Source organism: Carcharhinus amblyrhynchos, chromosome 4 (genome assembly GCF_965287045.1).
Source record: "Carcharhinus amblyrhynchos chromosome 4, sCarAmb.v2.hapA, whole genome shotgun sequence".
NCBI classification, from domain to species: Eukaryota; Metazoa; Chordata; class Chondrichthyes; order Carcharhiniformes; family Carcharhinidae; genus Carcharhinus; species Carcharhinus amblyrhynchos.
In genome coordinates, this window is record NC_137327.1 from 134,848,803 (window position 1) to 134,872,756 (window position 23,954).

General features: G+C 41.9%; 1 protein-coding gene across 2 annotated transcripts in view; it reads right to left on the bottom strand.

Moving 5' to 3' along the window:
• Positions 1–21,564, bottom strand: part of zdhhc15b (zDHHC palmitoyltransferase 15b) — a 59,092-nt gene extending 37,528 nt beyond the window's left edge. For both annotated transcript variants that reach the window (XM_080187918.1, XM_080187917.1), the window contains exons 1-2: positions 21,354–21,564; positions 1,347–1,373 (exon numbers count right to left, since the gene is read on the bottom strand). In XM_080187918.1, coding sequence (XP_080044044.1) covers positions 1,347–1,373; positions 21,354–21,471 — 145 coding nt within the window. In that variant the 5' untranslated portion in view covers positions 21,472–21,564. The remainder of the gene's footprint in view (positions 1–1,346; positions 1,374–21,353) is intronic.
• Between the last annotated feature and the right edge of the window lie 2,390 nt (positions 21,565–23,954).

Below are 23,954 nucleotides of genomic sequence, written 5' to 3' on the forward strand. Positions count from 1 at the left end.
CTGACCTGGTGCAATGTACATTTTCAAATGCTCATGCAAGACCAACGCAACCAGATTGGCTCAAGTGTTTAGACATCCAAAAAGTACCTAAAGGAATGCAAAGGATAAAGGAAGGTGTTGCTGGGAATAGGGAGTGCAAACAGGGATTCCTCTACTAACATTGATTTGACTAACATCATTTCATTAGGTCATTGACAGATATCCCTTTAATGTTGTGCAATTTACCTGGGTGCCACAATGAGGAGAATTTTAATTGAATTGATGAAATCAGTCTCAGTCTTTATCGAATTCAGCAATCTTTGAGATTTTAAAGTGCAGCATTTCAATAACGACTTACCATCAGAGAATAATAGATTCTATTATGCCTACTTATTTAATTTGTAAGCAAGGAAAAACAAACTGTCTCCAAAACATGCCAAGGACCTGACAGGGATAAAGATACAGGTAGTGAATCCAACAATAAAATTCACCCAAACTTACAACTACTTAACAACAACTTCAGCTCGTAGCCTCTCCGATTCTCCTGGATGCTTCAGCAGTTTATCCTCGTGTATTATTCATGTCTCTCGCTGTCTGGAATACTCAGTTTCTGTGATCTCTTTCTAAATAGTACATTTCCATCTGATTTGTCCTAATATCCTACCCCTGCATTTTGTTCATTAGTCCCCTAGTAAATGATTCTACTTTTACTGTCAGTTTGTTCAATGGTGAAACCTCTTTGAATAGTTAAAATCTCATATTTGGCAACTTACTTTAAAAAGTTATTTCATTTTGGAATGTACTGTACATGTATAATATTTCAACTGTATTTCTTTCTCCCGACGAGAAATGCCAAAAAGAACCCAAACTCCAGTTTATACATTAGTTCTTATCTGGTTTGCTTAATATTGTTTTGCTTAAATTCACACTTCTCAGGAACTAGGTCATTAAGTAAGGAATTACTGTACTAATGAATTAGAGCCACAATGCTCATGCAACTAAAAGATGCAGTGACAAATTTCCAAAATCCTATACCATATACTGTTCTTCAGGTCACATTGCATAAATCAAGCGCTCCTTCCACTATGTCTTACAAATTCCTCAATTAAATATCACAGTTAAAACTTAAAATATTGAATTCAGATCAGGGTTTTGTAGGGAATGTGTGAACACTCCACATTTTGAAGATTCACAGTTAGGGAAAGCTAAATACTTCAGCAGCATTCCCAACTGCTTGACGATCTTGCAGTGTGTCCCTGAATACAAACTATTGAAGCGGACTTCTTGCAAAGGCAATTGCATCCTGACTTTTCACTGTAGAAGCTGGTTTCGTGAAAGGATATAGAGATCCAAAACAAAGCACTTACCTTTCTCAAATCCATTCTGGACAGTAACTGTGTAGAGAAAAGAATGAAAAAAAAACAAGTTTTAACACAAAGATTCAAAACCATGAACAGATCAAAATTAGCAATCCCTGGTACTCAGACTCAAACTTAAAACTCTTAGCCCATTCGGTCGGAGGTTTTAATTTTTTTATTGGATTAGAAATGGCAGCAAAGGAAGACCTTTGCATCTTTGCCAATGTCAGCCTTGCATGAACTATCTACATTAATCACTGAAGCAAAATATTGCGGTTGCTAGAAATCCCAAAATAAAAACTTAAAATGCCACAAACATTCAGCTGAGGGAGAATCGATGGAGAAGAGAAATGAAAGTTAATTGACTGGAAATAGTAACTCTGATTCTCTCTACAAATGCTGAGTGTTTGCAGCATTTTTGTTTTTCATTACTTTAAGTTCTACCTTCCCAATGCCCTTTAAGACATTTCCAAAATTTCTTCTTAAAATATTGTGATTGACTCAAGCTTCAAAAGCTGCTTGTGGTAATACATTTCATATCCGAATAAGTCTTTTAAATCTACTAAAGCAAATCTAGCATCTGCATCTCTCATCACCCCCCACCCTTTCCTATCTTTAGCACCAATCTTCAGATCTTGATCTTGTTTAAGTGATTCACTAATCAATGGAAATAATCTTTCATCATATATCCTGTGCAAATGTGAAGATTTTAACATTTCTGTCACATTTCCCCTAAATCTCATCTGTTCCAGCAAATACAATCCTAGTTTTTTTACTGCAATGATATCCTCTGATCCCTGGTATTTTCCATTGCTCTGATACATTTTCTATACAGAATGCCCAAAACTATACACTATGGCAACTGTGCCCTCACCAATTGTACATATTCATTACCTTGGCTCTTCTACTCAATTGCTAAGGGGAAACTATGGTGTAGTGATGATGTCACTGGACTTGTAATTCAGAGGCCCGGGCTAATGCTCTGGAGACACGGGTTCAAATCCCAACATGCCAGCAAGGGGAATTAAAACTCTCACCTGGTTCAGTAATACTCTTTGACAAAGGAAATTGCCATCCTAATCTGGTTTGGCCTACTTATGACTCTTTTATTGCCCTCTGCAATGGTCTAGCAAGCTACTCAATTGAAGGGGAAATAGAAATGGGCAATAATTGCTAGCCATAGATCAATGCCCACATCCCATAAAAAAAATTAAAAATCTCCTTATAATAAACCCAGAATCCTTATTGCTCTTGTCTGGCTATTGCGTTCAGAAATCTGTGTACAGTATTACATATCCTAGATTTGGCTAATCCTCCACTGACAATTTAATCATAAAGACTAGATTTCCACTCTGTGCTCTTCTCCTTGAAAACATAGCTCTTTATGTTTACTTGCATGGAACAGTGCTTTCCATAACCCACTGATGTTTTCCTGCAATCTACCAAATACTTTCTCATTTCGGTTTGTTACAGTCCCTAACTTGGCAAAAAATTGTGATATTTGATACCTTTCATGCATGTGTTCAAATCATTCAACACACACATGAATGACTGGCTGGAATGACATAATTTTAATAAGTGAATAGAATGGCTTGAGGAGAACATGCAGCAATCATCCTAAGGACACAATACCATTCAGAGAACTCTCACTTAAATTTCAACTAAAGAGAAAATAAAGTAACAGAGGAAGGATTAAATAAAATGGCTGGTTCTTAATCTCTGAAAACCAACATATGGTCTAAACACCAGATACTGCTTCATTGAAACAGGCTATGCTGCACTTTTCCAGAATCAACAGTCATGGAATCATAGAATCCTATGGTGCAGAAGGAAGCCATTCGGTCCATTGAGTCTGCACTGAACCACCCATGTCCTATCCCCATAACTCCATGTATTTACCTGAGGCAGCCCCCATACATTAAGGGGCAATTTAGCATTGCCAATTTGCTTCACCCACACATCTTTGGACTGCCGGAGAAAGTTGGAACACCCAGAGAAAACCCATGCAGAGACAGAGAGAATGTACAGACTCTGCACAGACAATGAACCATGCCGGGAATCGAACCCAAGTCCCTGATTCTGTGAGGCAATAGTGCTAATCACTGTGCCACCCAATGAATTAAAAAATAAACTAAGTTTTAAAAATATCCTACCCATAGTTTGTATTTTTACAACAATGTTCACATCATGGCAAGAAATCTACCAATTCCATACTCATAACTAATATTGAAAATTTGAACTATTTTCTCTTTGTACTTAATCTAAAATGACAAATGAATTTCAATTATTTTTCCTCATGTTTCCCTTTTTTTTTGTAAATGGTGCTTGTTCATGCTGAGATACAGATTCACAAGTGCACATAGCTGTCTGCCATCTTACCAATGATGTGGGTATGCTGGCGTTGGACTGGCGTAAACACAGTAAAAAGTCTGACAACACCAGGTTTTAGTCCAACCTATTTATTTGATAATATACTCGCAAGCTTTCGGGTTAGCCCCTTCGTCAGGTGAATGGAGAGTTCTGGCCTCAGACAGAGCATATAAAGCACAGACAGTTTAGAGATTACTGATTAGAATGTGAATCCTTACACCTAACCTGCTGTTCAAGACCTGAAGTGGCTGATAATGTGAGTGGAAGGAGCACTGATCACAGTTTAAAGAGATGTGTATTGTCTCCAGACAGTACAGTAAGTGAGGTTTTGCAAACCCAGGCAAGTCACGGGGGTTACAGATAGTGCGACATGTCGCACTATCTGTAACCTGGTGTTACAGATAACCTGGTGTTACAGTTTTACTGACTAAAACCTGGTGTTGTCAGACTTTTTACTGTGTTCCCATCTTACCAAAGCAGCCATCCTTAATAAGAGAGCCCTAATAGATAGTTAACCACAGAAAGCAACAGAGGTAAGCTTGATCCTATTGCCACAAGCAAATCCACACTTTCCAGCATGGTGAGCCACTAGAATCAGAGGCTGAAACCATCTTTAGGTTTTTTGCATAATCCATGAACGATGCCCGTTATTGTTTTTCCATTCACATCTATTCACTGACATCTTTGACTACCTCCAGAATCAATTTGGTTTGGTTGGACGTACCCTCAGTAAACACATCCCATTATAAACTTGAACGCATGGTCTAGACCAACGGTTCTCAAACTGGGGTCTGCAGATCTCTGAGGATCTATATAAGACTTCCCTAAGGGTCCACAAAATGTGCAAGGATGAGCCATCATGTGTGCACTGCAGATCGTCTTACCCAGGAAGGGAACATGAATGCTGTGAGCAGCATAAACATAAATATCTATTTTCTTAAGAGCATTATTTAAAGCACTCATCACATGCAGCACTTTTATGTGATATGAACTATGTAAAATTAGAATTTAGATGGGGAGTCCTTAATTACCCATCCATTTGAAGAAAGATTCTTCCGATGAAGAAGTCTGAAGATGCCTCGCACAGGCTACCACTCCTGTGCAACACTGAAAAGTTTTCTGCATAGAAATACTGGTGTTGATAAGGCTGCTTGTCTGAACTGAGGTCCCATCTACTCTTTCAGGTGTGTATAAACTATTTCATGGCACTATTCAGAGAAAAGCAGGAATTCTCACAGTATTTCATTTTTGCTTCAATGCTACCACTCAAAACAGAACATATGTCCACTCATTCATTCGTGGGTCATTACTACAAGACAACACAATAGTAAATGCCTTTCTTTGTAAAGTGCCTTAAGCTTTTTCTTAAAATATATTTTCCATGTAGAATTTCTGTACTTGGCAGCAAGATGCACCATTTGTGAAAGATGTGGAAGTTTACTGGATGCTTTACATATTGATAAATCAGTTGGCATGACAATTTCTTGGTTTTGTGCAGAATGAGGAACCAACACTGAAATTCAGTCCAAAGTTGGCATCATGCATTGATTTTTCTATTAGTTTACAAATATAATCAGAAACCGTCAAATGCAAATCTGCCGTTATCAAATTGAGAAAACCACAGATTCATTTCAATGAACAAAAAGAGCATCTATTTTGACAGTCGCTTCTGCTGTTGTCTTTCCATTACATGCAACAGTAGTTATTGGTCAATTTCAGTTTTTGCACTTGGTGTTCTCAGAAACAGCTTCCATAAATACCAAAACCCAGATTGTATATCTTTAATGACATAAACCTGTTGATGTGAAATGTGCACTGGTGCAACCAATTTCTTGCTATTCTAATATTAGGTACAAATGTTACAATTGCAATTTCTTGCGTTCATCTTGGAGATGCGAATATGCTGAAAATAAGGCTGACCATATAGCTGCACTTTTACTAATATTGTATCCACTGATGAACAGGTAGATGTCAAATATGAAATTTGTTAACCAATTGGCAACATCCTCATCAGTCTGATGGAGGGCAGTGAGCCCGCCACTGAAGCACAGCTTGGGGCACTTGTTGATTGATTATACGTTCCATGATTTGCATTTCACCACAGCTGCACAGAGGTGAGTCACGATGTCCCCAACAGATGGGGTTGTTATGGCAGGGTCCAACTCTTCAATTTGATCCATTTGCCATACAGGAAGTCAAAGCCAGAGATTTCCAACATGGGATCATCTCCAGGTGCTGATTCTGGGCTATTTGTTGGCATTGTGCCACAGGCCCATAGCAGAACTGGCTGGTTCGGGCAGGTTGGACTAGATTGGCCGCCGAGAAATGAGGCATTTGCTGGGTGGGTGGGTGATGTCTTCTACCAGTGGCAGATTAGAATTTTTGTGAACTCTTTCTAGCAATCGTGCTTCACAACAAGTTTGTGGTGGCGCAATGATGCAGAGCACAGGTAGCCAACCTGAGTTTGTTGACCAGATTGCTCTTGAAATGTTTCTCATGGTCTCATTCAGCTGGACATTGACTAGTTTGCACTGCGCAGGGTTCTTCTAGGCAGAAGCGCAGTACGCAGCTATTAAGTAGCAGACAGCCAAAAAGTTGGCTGCCCAAAAGATTTCTGCTAGTTTGCTGATGAGATTGTTTGAGTCCTCAGTTTAGCTGTGGCTTTCTGGAAGAGTGGTTTGAATGTCAGTGTGTGGTCTAACATGGCACCAAGATAAATAGGTGGTGTTTGATGTGTCTGCCGTTTAGGCAAATGTCAAATTCTTGGTGACTTGTACTGTCAAGGTGGTAGACACAAGATGTGGTTCTGACAGCACATGGTTTAAGGCACCAGTTTTGACAGTGGTCAGACAGCTTACTAAGATCATTATTAAAACACTTAACTCTCTCGCTTGGTAAGCACAGCAGATATTTTCAGTATTGATGAACTTATGGTTACATGTAGCAGGCAGGTCGTATAGGTTGGACAGGATGGGACCCAGTACTGATCCTCGAGGCAGGCCATTTCGTTGCCTCTGGGTCCCATATGTACTCAAAATAGACTGTTTTGAAGAGAAGTGATGGTCAACAACCCAGCGTGATAGGACTCTAAAAAGCTTGACCAATTGGCCTTTATGCCAAAGTGTTGTAGGCTGCAGTGAGATTGAGGTAGATGACTCCAGTTTTCAGGCACATTTGAAAGTCATTTTCTATGCGGGTGATGAGAGCAAACACCTGGTTTTTAGTGCTGTGCTCCTTTCGGAATTCAGCTCGGTCTACGGATAAGGGTGTAGTGCTCAACCGGAAACAACAGGTAAGAAGAGAATGAGTTGGATCATCAACAACAGCCACTGACAATGATTTTGGCCTTTTCAACTTTTAGCTGGAGGTAACTGCAGTTCTAATGGATGACTAATAAGTGGTTGAACAACGTAGAAGCATCAAGAGCGAAGATGGAGCACTGCACCTGGATTTCATCAACATATCCATGCAAGCTGATTCAACATCTTCAGATGACTTCTCTAGAGGCAGCAGATAGATAAAGTAGCTCAAATATATATACCCTTAGGAACATTGAAGGGATATGCAAAGGAACCAGATAGTCAACAGTGGAACCAAGCAAAAACAAAATATATCCTTTCTCAGAATTCCATTTGACTCCAACTCTGCCTTATGGGGAAAAAAAGGATGTGAACAGAAATAATGGTGAAATCATTTTGTGACTGGTATAATTATTGTTGGACCTCATGTTCCCAGGGAAAAGAGCAATTAGGTACACTTGAAATACCAAGGCAGGAAGTACCTCCGAGGATCTAAACTTTCCAACAATGTTGACCAGATCTTTTGAGAAAACCTATCTTCAGTATGGCACTAGGACAGTCCTGCAGATCAGCAGGGGTCAGATGCCTGAATTGGAAAATTACAATTTATATCTCCACTTCAAATGAAAGCTAAAGGCGCCACAATCCCAAATGACCATAGGCTGCTTTTCCCTTTGAGGGGATAACTGACTGGCGATTTAACCTGAGGACCACCACACCTCAGGGGAGAGAAAAGTTGAGAAGGCAGGTCTTCATGAATAACCTTACCCAGAACAGAACAAACCAACTCTTAGTTCAAACATAACACAGCAAAGTGCAAAGCAAAGCTCCCTCTGATTTGTCCCATTGATCTTTATTCTAACATCAGAAGCCAACCATGAGCAAGAACCTTAATGGTTCAAAGATAAGGTTCAATACTGCCTTTGCAGGCTAATGGGTAAAATGGCTGGTAAAAATACAGCTTTTCTAACCTTTCCCACAATATACAAACAAATAAAAAGCTCCTCACTGAGGTAGTTCCACATCCCACAGCAGTCACCTTGACGGTTTTAGTTAAATTGTCTGCTTAGTTCAACTTCTAGGCTTTTGTGTGTTGTAAATCTATGCACACCAGGACTGCCTGAGTGGATATCACATTGAATCCTTAGAATTAGCTGAGAATGGAAACTGCTATCCAATCTGCCTGGATGAATCTGGCTCTAGACCTGAGAGGTGAAAGATCATCTGTGCACCACCAATACCCGCAAACAAAAGGGTTTTTGAGGAAGGAAGGCAGTCAAGAGGAAGTACAGCAAAAGTGTAAAGGGAGCAAGAGGGACAGCTACTGCTCAACTTAACAACAGAGACGTAGAGATATATAGTGTACAAAGAATATTACACAGCAGTGCATAAAATCAGATCACTGCAACACTGATTTAAAATAAAATGATTATGATAATTGGTGTCAACGGGCCAGAAAATCAGCAATAAAACAAATAATGTTGACATATTTCTGGAAAAAATTAATACAGATAAATTAACTCTTCAACATATACTTTCTGTCCCAAATAGATTTAGACTTACACTAAAACAATTCTAAATCTTCAGATTACAAAAATAATACTGCCTGCTATTTTTCACAAGTAATTTCACAAACATTTTATCCCCAGATTAAAGTTCTTATTGCATCCCCAAGAGATAGCATAAAATGTGGCATTTAACTGGAACACAGCTGAATCATTTTGGTACGCAGTGTCACTGTTACCAGAGCAGCACGATGGCACAGTGGTTAGCACTGCTACCTCACAGTACCAGGACGCGGGTTTCAATTTCTGGCCTGGGCCACCGTCTGTGCAGTGTCTGCTCGTTCTCCCGACGTCTGCGTGGGTTTCCTCTGGGTGCTCCGGTTCCTCCAGTCTGAAAAGTGTGCTGGTTAGATGAATTGGTCACGATAAATTCTTCCTCAGTGTACCCGAACAGGCACTGGAGTGTGGCGATTAGGGGATTTTCATGGTAACTTCAGTGCAGTGTTACTATAAGCCTACTTGTGACCCTAATAAATAAACTTTAAAACTTGTCCTAAGTCTTAAATGAAGCTAATTCAATGTCAAACTTTATAATACGTGTGTTAGATTGAGAGCAAAACATGGCTACTGCACGAATGAACGTCAAACTTCACTCTCATGATAGACACACAGAGGGACCTGGGTGTGCAGGTCCACAGATCCTTAAAGGTGGCAACACAGGTGGAGAAGGTGATGAAGAAGGCATATAGCATGCTTACCTTTATAGGATGGAGCATAGAGTATAAAAGTTGGCATATGATGTTGCAGCTATATAGAACGTTGGTTAGGCCACATTTGGAATATTGCGTCCAGTTCTGTTCGCCACACTACCAGAAGGACGTGGAGGCTTTGGAAAGAGTACAGAAAAGGTTTACCAGGATATTGCCTGGTATAGAGGGTCTTAGCTATGAGGAGAGATTGGGTAAACTGGGGTTGTTCTCCCTGGAAAGATGGAGGATGAGGGGCGACCTAATAGAGGTGTATAAAATTATGAAGGACATAGATTGGAATGAATAGTGGGAAACTTTTTCCTAGGTCGGAGGTGACGAACACAAGGGGTCACAGGTTCAAGGTGAGGGGGGCAAGGTTTAACACAGATGTCAGAGGGATGTATTTTACACAGAGGGTGGTGGGGGCCTGGAATGCACTGCCAAGCAAGGTGGTAAAGGCAGACACGCTGGGACCGTTTAAGACTTACCTGGATAGCCAGATGAACAGACTGGGAATGGAGGGATACAAACGAAGCATGAGTGGCGCAGGCTTGGAGGGCCGAAGGGCCTGTTCCTGTGCTGTATTGTTCTTTGGTAAAGCAGCTTGGAATTTTTTAACTGGTCCTTTGGTGATCAAATTCTGTGATCCCATCGTTTTGCCCCGAAAAATGTCAGTGTTTATGAACAGAAACAAATGTAATCAAAAGATAATTTTAAAGTGAGCAAAGGTAATAGGCTATGGAAACTGGAACCCAAGTCAATTTGAGTATGCAGCCCTAGGGAGGGATGTTGCACATTCATAGAAGAATGATTAAAGCGCACGTAGGTGAACAAGCACAAGAATCAAACAGGCAATGAAGGTGATGAAACAAAAACAAAAGTGCTGGAAAATCTCAGCAGGTCTGACAGCATCTGCAGAGCAAGAACAGAGCCAATGTTGAGAATCAGGATGACCTTTCATCAGAGCTAAAGACAAAAAAAGGACGAGAATCTCAGGCCTGCTGAGATTTTCCAGCTCCTTCTGTTTTTGTTTCAGATTCCAACATCCATAGTATTTTACTTTCCATACAATCATAGAGCCATACAGCACAGAAGAGGCCCTCTGGCCCATTGAGTCGGCACCGACACATTAGAAACAACCGAGCTCCCACCTAATCCCATCCACCACGACTTGGTCCATTGCTCTGAATGTTATGATGTGCCAAGTGCTCATCCAGATACTTTTTAAAGGATGTGAAGTAACCTGCCTCCATCACCCTCCCAGGTAGTGCATTCCAGACAGCCACCATCCTGTGGGTAAAAAAATTTCTCCACACATTCCCCCTGAATCTCCTGCCCCTCACCTTGAACCGATGTCCCCTTGTGACTGACCCTTCAACTAAGGGGAACAGCTGCTCCTTATCCACTCATGTCCATGTCCCTCATACTCATATACACCTCAATCAGAACACTATCTCAGTCTTCTCTGCTCTGCTTACGCAACCACTCTTCATAACTTAAATGTTCCATCCCAGGCAGCATCCTGGTGAATCTCCTCTGTATCCCCTCCAGTTCAATCACATTCTTCTGAAAATGTGGCGACCAGAAATGCACAGCTCTCCAGCTGTGGCCTCACCAAAGTTCCATACGACTCCAACATGCCTTCCCTGCTTTTGTAATCTATGTCTCGATTGATAAAGGCAAGTGTCCCATATGCCCTTTTCACCATCCCATGAATGGGTCCTTCCGCCTTTGGAGATTTTTATAATGAGAATGATAGTTTTGAAAAGTTTGTGCAATTATGAAAGAGTCAAAAAGAAAGTTATGGAGATGCCCGGTAAGAACATACTTATGGAGCAAAAGCAGTAAATGGTCAATAGTGGAATGGGCAAGTGCAACATGACAGACCAATTCTTTTATTGCAGAAAATAAAAACTCATGTTATAGGAAGAAACATGTTGAAGATTCACAGATTAACTGAAAGCAGAGAAAGGGCATAAATGGGTATTTTCAGGTTGACAAGATGTAAAGAGTGGTGTGCTACAAAGTTTCAGTGCTGGGTCCTCAATTCACAACTTATATGTGACTTGGATGAAGGAATGGCTGCCAAATTTGCTGATGATACAATGATAGGTAGGAAAGTAAGTTGTGAAGTGGCATAAGAAAGCTACAAAGGGATATCAACCGATTGAGTGAGCAAAGACCTGGCAAATGGAGTATAATGTGGCAAAATGTGAAATTGTCCATTTTGGCAGGAAGAATAAAAAAAGCATTGTACCTAAATGTTGAGAAATTGCAGAGTTCTCAGATGCAGAGGATCTGGGTGCCCTAATAAGTGAATCACAAAAGACTAAGCTGCAGGTACAAAAAGTATTCAGGGAAGCTAATGGAATATTATTTATTGCAAGGAGAATTGAATACAACAGTAGGGAGGTTATGCTTCAATTGTGCAAGGCACTAGTGAGACCACATATGGAGTACTGTGTTGGTACCTTATTGGTATTGGTCACCTTATTTAAGGAAGGATGTATGTAGGTTGGGAGCAATTCAGAGATGGTTCACAGTGGGTAGTACATAGAACTGGTGGTTTGTTTCCATTTCAATCTCAATAACCTCTTGTAATTCATCATTCAGCCTTCTCCATAGGGTTTGATGAAGCAAAACTACTGTGTGACAAACTGCAGCAAGATTTCCTTCAGCTCCAAGTAGTAATACTAGATGTATTATGAATCCTTGCTACATCAAGCTCAAAAACTTGTTCTGCTCTTCTCCACAGCAAGACCCCTGCCTACTGTGCATTGCTGTCAAAGGCCATGCAGAGTGGCATAGGCGCTTTCTGATTGCAACAACATGGATGACTTTGCTGTTGGAGTTCTGGTTAAGCCAATCTTTAATGTTGTGAAGCTGTTTCCTTCACTGTCAGCCTCCTCTTTTTCTTCCATTAATGCTTCACGTGATTTGCAATCCAACTCCTCTACACGGATAGTGTGTCCATAGAACTTCATTTGTTTTCTTTTGATATTATTCGGAGTCCTCTTGTTCTTCCAGTTCCATTCATTGCTTTTTTGCACGACCCAGCTTACCCCTAGGATCTTTTTTAAGCACCAAATTTCAAAGCTGTTGAGTTTCTTTCTCTTTCCCAATGCACTAACTTCACATCCATAATTCATTACTAGCCACACATAACATTTTAGTACATGTATTTCCGTTCAAATCTCAAGCTGACATCTTTAGAATGTTACTCAATTTTGTAAAAAGATTTTGGCTTATCTAATCTGTTTCAGATTTCAGTGCTGCTTTTGACATCGGATGTTACTATGCTTTCTCAATAGCTCAACTGATTGACATGTTCTAACTTGCTTCCATTTACTCTGATGGTACATACTCCAATGTCCTTTCTCTTTGTCATTACCTCTGTGTACATTTTCCTACAGTTGAGTATTAATTTGATTGTCTTGATTTATTACAAATGTTTTAACATACAGTGAGAAGTATTGTTTCTTGCGTACTATACAAAGCATGCCATTCATAAAGAAGGAAACAAGAGTGCAGAATGTAGTATTACAGTCATAGCTAGGGTGTAGAGAAAGATCAACTTAGTGCGAGGTAGGCCCATTCAAAAGTCTGATGGCAGCAGGGAAGATGCTGTTCTTGAGTCAATTGGTACGTGACCTCAGACTTGTGTATCTTTTTCCTGATGGAAGGTGGTGGAAGACAGTGTGCCTGCGTTGCATGAAGTCCTTAGTTATGTTGGCTGTTTTTCCGAGGCAATGGGAATTGTAGACAGAATCAATGGATGGGAGGCTGGTTTGCGTAACGGACTGGGCTACATTCAGGGAATGATGGCCGGGGCACCCTCTCTGGTCTTGGGAAGAGCAGGAGCCATATCAAGCTGTGATACAACCAGAAAAAATGCTTTCTATGGTGCATCTGTAGAAGTTAAAGTTAGAGAGAGTCGTAGTTCACGTGCCAAATTTCCTTAGTCTTCTGAGAAAGGAGGGGCATTAGTGGGATTTCTTAACGATAGCATCGGCACGGGGGAGGCCAGGACAGGTTGTTGGTGATCTGGACACCCAAAAATGTGAAGCTCTTGATCATTTTTACTTCGTCCCCAATGACGTAGACAAGGGCATGTTCTCCACTACGCTTCCTGAATTCAATGACAATCTTCTTCACTTTGTTGACATTGAGGGAGAGATTATTGTTGCTGTGCCAGTTCACCAGATTCCTTATCTCATTCCTGTACTCTGTTGCACCACTGTTTGAGATCTGACCCAGTACAGTGGTGTCATCAGCAAACTTAAAAATCAAGTTGGAGGGGAATTTGGCCACGCAGTCATAGGTGTACAAATATAGTAGGAAGGTGAGGACACAGCCTTGTGGGGCACTGGCATTGAGGATGATCGTGGATGTTGCTGCCTATCCTCACTGATTGTGGTTTGTGGGTTAGGAAGTTCAGGCTCCAGGATGAGTTTCTTAGGAATAATGGTGTTGAAGGCTGAGGTGTATGGATTAAATTTTGCAAGTCTTTATCATTTGTAGCTATAAATATCTGTCCACGGTAGTATTAATAGACATGACCACTGCACAGTCCTTGTGGAGACAAATCCCATCTTCACACTGAGAATAATGGTGTTGAAGGCTGAGGTGTATGGATTAAATTTTGCAAGTCTTTATCATTTGTAGCTATAAATATGGTATTGTTGGCACTGTGATGCTGCTGATGACACTTCCTCCCACCTTTATGCCATCAATCCCTGCATCGCTGGAGTCCAATACATTTGTCGGCCAGTTCTGTGTCCCCATGATAAGCAAAACTACATTCCTCAGGAATGATGAAATTATACAGTCAATGGTAAAATGAGACTGAAACATAGAAACTAGAAGCAGGAGGAGGCCATTTGGCCCTTTGAGCCTGTCCGCCATTCATTTCAATCATGGCTGATCATCAAATTCAATATCCTGATTCCCCCCTTCCCCTCACATCCCTTTAGCCCCAAGATCTACATCCAACTTCTTCTTGAAATCAGACAATGTTGAAGCCTCAATTACTTTCTGTGGGAGTGAATTCCACACATTTGCCGCCCTTTGGATAAAGAAATTTCTCCTCACTTCAGTCCTAAAAGGACTTATCCTTAAACTGTGACCCTCAGTTCTGGATTCCCTCACCATTCGGAATGTTTGTTCTGAATCTAACCTGTCTAACCCTGTTAGAATTTTATATGCTTCTACGAGATCCACTCTCACACTTCTAAACCCCAGTGAATACAATCGATAATAGACTCCAGCAACTTCCCCAGTACCGAACGGTGTGATGAAAATTAGTTTGTTTGTATAAGAAATCTGCTCACATGATTGAGTCAAGCAAATTATGTGGTATAAATACGCATCTTAACATGTATCGATAAAGCTGAAAAGGTTAGAAGACAGAAAATCCTGGAACTACACAATGGGTCCATTAGTGTTAAAGAGAATAGATAGTTAACCTTTCAGCTATTATACTTGCCAGGTTAGCACTAAAAATTGAAAAGTTAAACAAGGTCATTGACCTGAAACGTTAACTCTGTTTCTCTCTCCTCAGACACTGTTTGACCTGCTGAGCATTCTCTGCATTTTGCTTTTGTAAAGGTTAAGGAAGAAGCATTTTAGCAGGCAAGAAACTGAAGGAGTTTGTAGATCTTGTGGGGCACTGGCTTTGAGGATGATCGTGGAGGTGTTATTGTCCTTTCTCACTGTCATTGAAATACCAATCAACACCTGTCTTATTTTCCACACCCTATTAAAATGTTCTTTTGTCTTTAATGAACAATTATGCTCAAAATGTTAACCTGTCTTTCTATAGACTGCTGTGTATTTTGAGAATTTTCCAGTTTGGTTTCCAATTTTGGACAGCAATCTGGTCTCTGCATCGTTATTTAAAGTTAATCACAATTCTTAGCGTGCACAAAGTGAGCAGAGAAGTGTGGGCATGTGACAACCCAGGAACAAAGTCTCAAATTTGACAGCCTGGTAGCAATTTCAAGGAATGAGTAAATTTGTAACCTTACATAAAAGGATCTAGTCACCTCTAGACTAGACGAAGGGAAGAAGACAGCAGGTTTGATATTATCTATCGTTGTCTATTCTTATACTATGCATCCCATTCGAAAATGCTGTGGTGTGCTCAGATTCAAAGGCGGTGTGCTGTCACTAAATCCGCAAGCTTCCCATGAGGTTAGAAGTCCAGGAGGTTATTGGCAAGATTTGGATAGGATTACAGCAGGGTTATGTAATGGCTCTTTAGAATCCCTGTGGAATTAGGCCGGAACAGATCCTGAAAGAGCAGAATCGAACTCCATCTCGATTGCTGGCAATTATCCTGTAATTCCCTCCAACCCGTTGGGATATCCTATACAAATCATTAGAAACAATTGACAAACTGGGTGTAAATTTCCAACACAGAAAGTCTGAACTTCTAAAAGCATCTGGCATTGCAGTGTGCAATTGGAATCAGTATCTTCAATGGCCGTTTGTGCGCTGCATTTGGGCCCTGTAACCAACTAAAGGATTTCACATGTAAAACAAGTATCAGGATTAATGATAACTCCTTCAAAAAAAAGTGCCACATTTATGATAATTTGACTCAAATACAACGAATCCTGTTTTAATATTCCTTCCCTTAAAATACTCATGCTGCTTGTTATTTGAAGGTTAATTTAGTTTTCATTGTTCACGTTGTAACTTCATATGCTCTGTGAAAATGCAATGTGCATCAATAATCAGAAATAAAAATGCAACCCTAAGTGAGAGTTAGCATGATTTTAGAGGTAAACCTTGTCTCTGCCTAGTCCTGTAATTTTCTGAGGTGATAAACCCCCCACCCCCGCCCCAAAAAATGAAACAGGCAAACCACATCCTGTAGTGTTTTCACTAGAAAGCCTTTTGATAAAGTAAAGATAACTTACCCAGTATTAAGAATTAGCTAACGGGAAGGAAGGAGTGTACACATAATGAAAGATTTCCATTTCCCACTTCTCCTTTAAAACCCACCTATTAAATCAAAACATTTGGGCATTGCTTAGGATGTTATTGCATTAGAAGCAGTCCATAGAAAATTCACTCAACTGATTCCTGGGATGAAGGTGTTAATTTGGAAGAAAAGTAGAACCTAGTTGGACCTGAACGCATTGCTATTTAGAAGAACGAGAGGTGATCTTAGTAAAATATAAAAGATCCTGAGGAGACTTGAAAGCATGTTTTCCCAGATAGGAGAGACTGGAACTAGAAGACAAGGTTTAAAAATAAGGGGTCTTGCATTTAAGGAGGAGGTGAGATAAAGAAGATTTTCTCTCAGAGGGTCTTAGGAACTCTCTTCACAGACAGCAGTGAAGGCAGGGTCATTGAATATTTAAAAAAAGAGAGACAGATAGATTATTGACTAACATGAGAGGGAGACAAAGGCTAACAGGAAGAGTCAGGAATGTGGAGTTGAGGCCACAAGCAGACCAGCCATGATCTTATTGAATGGTGGAACAAGTTCAAGGGACTGAATGGCCTACGCGTGCTCCCAATTTGTATGTTTGCTTCTAATCTTCTGCACATTAAGCTCATGTTCACTCCTTGCTAATGCCTGTTGGAAATGCCTGGAAATGTTTTTTTCAATATGTTCAAGGCACTATACTACTGTAAATTACTATTGAATAGGAAGCACCCAGTGATCCTTGATGGTACCACGATGTGTATAGAACATAGAACATTACAGCGCAGAACAGGCCCTTCGGCCCACGATGTTGCGCTGACCAGTTAAAAAACAATGACCCTCTAACCTAAACCAATCCCTTTCCATCCATAAACCTATCCACGGATCTCTTAAACGCCCCCAAACTAGGCGCATTTACAACTGCAGCAGGCAGGGCATTCCAATCCCTCACCACCCTCTGGGTAAAGAACCTACCCCTGACATCCGTCCTATAACTACCCCCCCTTAATTTAAAGCCTCGTGCTAGCTTTCTCCATCCGAGGAAAAAGGCTATCACTGTCCACCCTATCTAAACCTCTAATCATCTTACATGTTTCAATAAGATCCCCTCTTAGCCGCCTTCTTTCTAACGAAAACAACCCCAAATCCCTCAGTCTCTCCTCATAGGACCTCCCCTCCATACCAGGCAACATCCTGGTAAACCTCCTCTGCACCCTCTCCAAAGCCTCCACATCCTTCCTATAATGTGGGGACCAGAACTGCACACAATACTCCAAGTGCTGCCGCACCAGAGTTGTGTACAGTTGCAACATGACGCTGCGACTCCTAAATTCAATCCGCCTACCAATAAACGCCAAGACACCGTATGCCTTCTTAACAACCTTATCTACTTGATTCCCAACTTTCAGGGATCTATGTACACATACGCCTAGATCCCTCTGTTCATCCACACTATTCAGAGTCCTCCCGTTAGCCCTATACTCGACACATCTGTTATTCCTGCCAAAGTGAATTACCTCACACTTTTCCACATTAAACTCCATCCGCCACCTCTCGGCCCAGCTCTGCAACCTGTCCAAGTCTCCCTGCAAACTATGACACCCTTCCTCACAATCTACCATACCTCCGACTTTGGTGTCACCAGCAAATTTACTAATCCACCCAACTATACCCTCATCCAGATCATTAATAAAAATTACAAACAGCAGTGGCCCCAAAACAGATCCCTGAGGCACACCACTCGTAACTGTGTGTAAGTGATTGGGATTTAGAATTCCAGGGCTGAGGGCCTAGGCAAATGAAGTACAATCCTCAACAGTGGAGCAATTAAAACTGGGATGTGCAAAGAGGTCAGTTTTGGAGAAGTGCACAGGTTGGTGGACTGTAGGTTTGGAGAAGATTGGAAAGGGCGAGGCCATGGAAGAATTGGAAAACAAGGAGGAGGACTTTAAAACTGTGGCATTGCCAGACTGGGAGGCAATGTAGGTCAGTGAGCACAGATTGATAGGTGAACCATACTTGTAATTATTAGGATATAGGCAGCATTTGTTTGGATGAGCTTAAACTTTGCGTAGGGAGAACTGTCAGGTCAATATTGAAACAGTTAAGTCTACGAGTAATAAAGGCACAGATGAGGGTTTCAACAGCAGATGAATTGATGTAGTGATGGAGTAGGGTGACATGAATAGAAACTGACAGAGTGACAGAGAGGATATGCGATTGGGAGTTCATCTCAGGGTCAAATAGGATACCAAGGATGTGAACAGTCTGCCTCAGACCGTTGCTATGGAGAACGGATGGAGTTGGTGCAGCCTTCCTAATAAATTTCTGCTCATCCAAAACTGGATATTGGACAAGCTGTAGGCTTGCAGTATACAAGGCCATTCAGCCCATCCTTGTCCACGTTAACTCTACAAGAGCAACTCATTTAGTTCTACCCCCTGCCGTTTTCGTCTCGTCCACAAGTTTTGCTTGTCAGATAACTGTGTAATTCTCTTCTCAAGGCCTCAAGCAAAGACTGTGATCTGTGGGAGAGCTGGGTGACATCAATGTACGTGTGGAACCTGACAATGTGTTTCTGTCAGGGGCAGCATGCAGAAGAGAAACGGCAGAGGTCAATAAATTCTTGGGGGACATCAGAGATAACAGTGTAGGAGTCAGAACAGTTGCTGCAGGTCACACTCTGATTACAAATGAATAGATATGAATGGCACTAGATAAGGGCAGTGCCACTCAATTGGAGGGCAGAGAAGAGGCACTGGAGGTGGACGGTGTCATGTGAAAGACTGCAGTCAGATTGAGAAAGACAAAGAGCGATAGTTTACCGTCACAGTCACTTATGACCCTGATAAGTAGAAGGTATCATGAACGGGAATAATTTGGCAACAATAATTTTTAACAGATAATGTCAAACCAGCTGAGAAGTGGTTGAAAGAATTCCTGAAGTAAAGCAGGCTTAACATTGACATTTACAGTTACTGAGCAGCAATCATGGTAAACAAAATGTCAGATCAGCTGAGGATTAAACAGAAGCTGTCCCGAGAATAACATTCTCTGGTCAAGATTCATCCTGAGCATTGTATCACGTTCTGGTCATCTATGCAACAGAGGACCACAGAACTTGAAAACAGAGCAGAATCATCGAGTTGATTCTCAGAGATAGGGGAGAATATGAAGAAATCTTGCACAAATATATCATATGAAGTGAAACAGAAAAGGTAAATCCAAACCACGACTTAAAAGTTAAACAAGGGCTGAAAGACAAAGTTGGTAAAATCATAGGATCCCTAGAGTGCAGAAGGAGGCCATTTGGCCCATCAAGCTTGCACCGACAACAATCCTACCCAGACCCTATCCCTGTAACCCCACATATTAATCCCCTGAACACAATGGGACAATTTAGCATGGCCAATCCACCTAACCCACACATCTTTGGAATGTGGGATGAAACCAGAGGAAACCCACAGGGAGAACATCCAAACTCCACACAGAGTCACCCGAGACCAGAACTGAACCTGGGTCCCTGGCTCTGTAAGGCAGCAGTACTAACCACTGTGTCACTATGCCGCCCTGGTCTAAACTAGTCACAAGGATGCAGTTCTTCATTTGAAGTCCCTGGCACTAGACACTATTTTTAAAAATGTGCCTCTCATCATTGGATTGAGTTTTGAATTAAACTTAAGAAACTTGTTTGGAAATGACACAGCATTACTATTTCAAACAGCTGCTGATAATGGAGTGATATTCACCTATTTACACTCGCTTCTGTCCACAAGCAGGACATGTGGCTGACCGTATCAAATAACTCAACCAGAGCACTGACAGAAATCTAATTGTAACGTGACCAGTTACACCAGATAAAATTCAATCTATTTGCATTAAAACCTTTCCCACAAACTACAACACAAGAAATGAAAAACTGGACTAAATCCATATCGTGTATATTTATGTTTCAGTGCAAACCTGAATTGTAATCTGAAAACACTCTGAAAAGTTGGTAGGAACAGGTTTTAGGGACATAGGAACATAGGAATTAGGAGCAGAAGTAGGCAAATTCAGTCCCTCGAGCCTGCTCTGCCATTTAATTAGATCGTGGCTGATCTCTCCCTGGTCTCAAATACAATTCCCCATCTATTCCCAATATCCCATTTTCCCTTTTTTTATTTAGACATTTAGAAATATGTCTTTCTCCCTCTTGAAATTATTCAACGATTCAGACTTCACCGCACTATAGGGCAGCGAGTTCCACAAGTTCGGCACCTTCCTCATCTCAGTTTTAAATCTGCTGTCTCTCAACCGATATCTGGGACCTCTGGTTCTAGATTAGAGGAAACATTTGGTCTATGTTTATCGCTTTTAGTTTTTCTTATACCTCAATTAGATCCCCTCTCATTATTCTAAACTCCAGAGAGCACGAGCCCAAACTGTTCAATCTCTCCTCATACCTCAACCCTTTCACCCTGGGCATCAATCTGATGAACCTCCTCTGAACTGCCTCCAATGCCACCACATCCTTCCTCAGATACGACGACCAAAACTGGACACCGTACTCCAGACGTGGCATCACCAAACACCCTACACAACTGCAACATTTCGTTGATGAGATTTTAAAATAAACAGCACTAACTTCAGAATTTACTGTAAAACAAGTGAAACTACAAGAGGGACAGGGGCTGAGGAACCTGCGTGCACAGTCTGCTGCGAGGTATTAAAAGTGGAGCAGCAACCTCTCGTTATTCCTCCTGTCCTGGCAGCTTCTTAAAGGCAGTAAGAAGTCTCGCAACACCGGGTTAAAGTCCAGCAGGTTTACTGGGTAGTGAAAGTCACCAGCTTTCGGAGCGCCGCTCCTTCGTCAGGTGAGTGGGGAGTTCACCTGATGAAGGGGCAGTGCTCCGAAAGCTAGTGGCTTGTGCTACCAAATAAACTGGTTGGACTTTGACCTGGTGTGGTGAGACTTCTTACTGTGTTTAACCCAGTCCAAGACCAGCATCTCCACATCATGAGCTTGTTTAAAGGCCCAGATTTCCTGAGTTGAGCTGTGACCTGAGCTTTGATGTTGACAGACCCGGTGACTTTTATCCTCCAGTGGATGCAGCCAGTAACTTCCTCCCCCCCCCTGTCACCAGCAGTTAATTCCACAACAAAGAGCCACTTACACACACACAGCTCGAACACATAGGCGTAGTAGGACCACAGCACGACCAGAGTGATGATGAGCACGGGAATCCAGGCCAAAACCCGCTGGCAGCACCACAGCCCCCGCGATATCGCCATCTTCCCGGACCGGCCCCAGCAACCCAGCCGTCAGTGCCGGAAAATCACCCCCTCCGAGCCCTGGGCCTCCGCCTCCGTCAGACACCGCCGAGAGCCCCAGGCCCGCCCCGGCTCCTCCTCGGCTCTTTCCGGCGCGGCCCCGGCTCCTCCTCGGCTCTTTCCGGAACGTCCCCGGCCTCCTCCTCGGCTCTTTCCGGAGCGGCCCCGGCCTCCTCCTCGGCTCTTCCCGGAACGTCACCGGCCCCCACCTCGGCTCTTTCCGGAACGTCCCCGGCCCCCTCCTCGGCTCTTCCCGGAACGTCACCGGCCTCCTCCTCGGCTCTTTCCGGAGCGGCCCCGGCCCCCACCTCGGCTCTTTCCGGAACGTCACCCGGCCCCCTCCTCGGCTCTTTCCGGAAAGCCTTCGATTCCTGCCGCAATCAAAGAGCTCTGAAGACAAGAGGGGCCCAGATTAGATCCAGTGGCGCCCTCTACTGCTTGGAGTTAATAACTACCTGGCATCCAGACCCATCACAGAATTACTAGATTCCAAAATTAATTTTAAAGGAAATTTGTTTTTTTCAGAAATGTTGTATCTACAATGAATATGCAGAAAGAATGTTTTAAATAAGTGTCAGTTAAATCTAAAGAACCTTGCATTTATCAAATGCAGTTCACAAATAGCAACAACAAAATGTTAGGTTTTAGAATATAATTTTCAGATGTGACTCAGTTCCTTCAGGTTATTGTCACTCCTCAATTTCTCCTTTGGAACCATTCCAGAGAACATAACAAATAGGAGCAGGAGTAGGCCATCCGGCCCCTCGAGCCTGCCCCGCCATTCAATAAGATCATGGCTGATCTGATACTGGTTCAGTTCCGCCCGCTCCCCATAATCCTTAATTCCCCTATTGGTCAAAGGGCAGACAAACATTAAACTCCTCAACCATAATAAATAATAAACTGAATAAACTAGGCTTGTACTCGTTAGAGTTTAGAAGAATGAGGAGAGATCTCATTGAGACGTATAAGATGATGAATGGGATGGATAGGATAGAGGTGGAGAGACTCTTCCTGCTCAAAAAAGACAGTAGGACTAGGGGGCACAGCCTCAAGATAAAGGGGAGGCGGTTTAGAACGGAGTTGAGGAGGAACTTCATCACTCAAAGGGTGGTGAATCTCTGGAATTCTCTGCCCGTTGAAGTGGTGGAGGCTGCCTCGCTAAATATTTTTAAGACGCGGGTTGATGGGTTTTTGATAAGAGAGGGGATTAAGGGTTATGGGGAGAGGGCGGGAAAGTGGAACTGAGCCACGACAGATCAGCCATGATCTTATTGAATGGCGGGGCAGGCTCGAAGGGCTAGATGGCCTACTCCTGCTCCTATTTCTTATGTTCTGTTCTTATGTTCTTATGATCAGGTGCTTTGAGCTTGTTCCACTATTCAATATGATTATGATTGATCTTGGGCTTCAGTTCAATTTTTTCATTGATATCCCAATTTCCTAGGAGACCAAAAAATCTGTCAATCTCAGTCTTAAATGTATTCAACAATGGAACCTCCACATCCTTAAAGAACTCCAAAGATTCACAACTCTTTGACCAAAGCATTTTCTCCTTATCTCACTTTTAAATGTGCAGGGTGCTATCATCCAGGTCAGAAACACCAAACTTATGAAGCCAGCCAAGACCATAAGTTTGCACTTCGAATTTGGCATGAGTAAACGTAAAATGTTTCACTCCAGGTATAATTAAAGTGACCCACTTGGAGAGAGCTTTTATCAAATAAAGTTTATTTAAGAACACAGTTAACGTATAGTAAGAAAATTACCAATTACAAAAATGCAACTATAATATTGTATAAACCTTCAACAGCTAAGTTTGCTGTTCCAAGCTAAACCAAGATGCACCATAGAAAGCATTCTTTCTGGTTGTGTCACAGCTTGGTATGGGCTCCTGCTCTGCCCAAGACCACAAGGAACTACAAAAGGTCATGAATGTATCCCAATCCATCATGCAAACCAACCTCCCATTCATTGATTCTGTCTATACTTCTTGCTGCCTTGGCAAAGCAGCCAGCATAATTAAGGACCCCATGCCCCCTGGGCATTCTCTCTTCCACCTTCTTCCTTCGGGAAAAAGAGACAAAAGTTTGAGATCACACACCAACCGACTCAAGAACAGCTTCTTCCCTGCGGCTGTCGGACTTTTGAATGGACCTACCTTGCATTAAGTTGATCTTTCTCTACACCCTAGCTATGACAATAACACTACATTTTGCACTGTCTCGTCTCCTTCTCTATGAATAGTTTGTTTTGTCTGTGTACACACAAGAAACAATACTTTTCACTGCATGTTAATATATGTGACAATAATAAAATCAAATTAATAAAAAAAACCCACAACCATACTCTAGGCTTGGCAGGCAGCTCACCACCACCTTCTGAAGGGTAGCTAGGGATGGACAATAAATGCTGGCCTAGACAGCAAAATCCACATCCTGTAA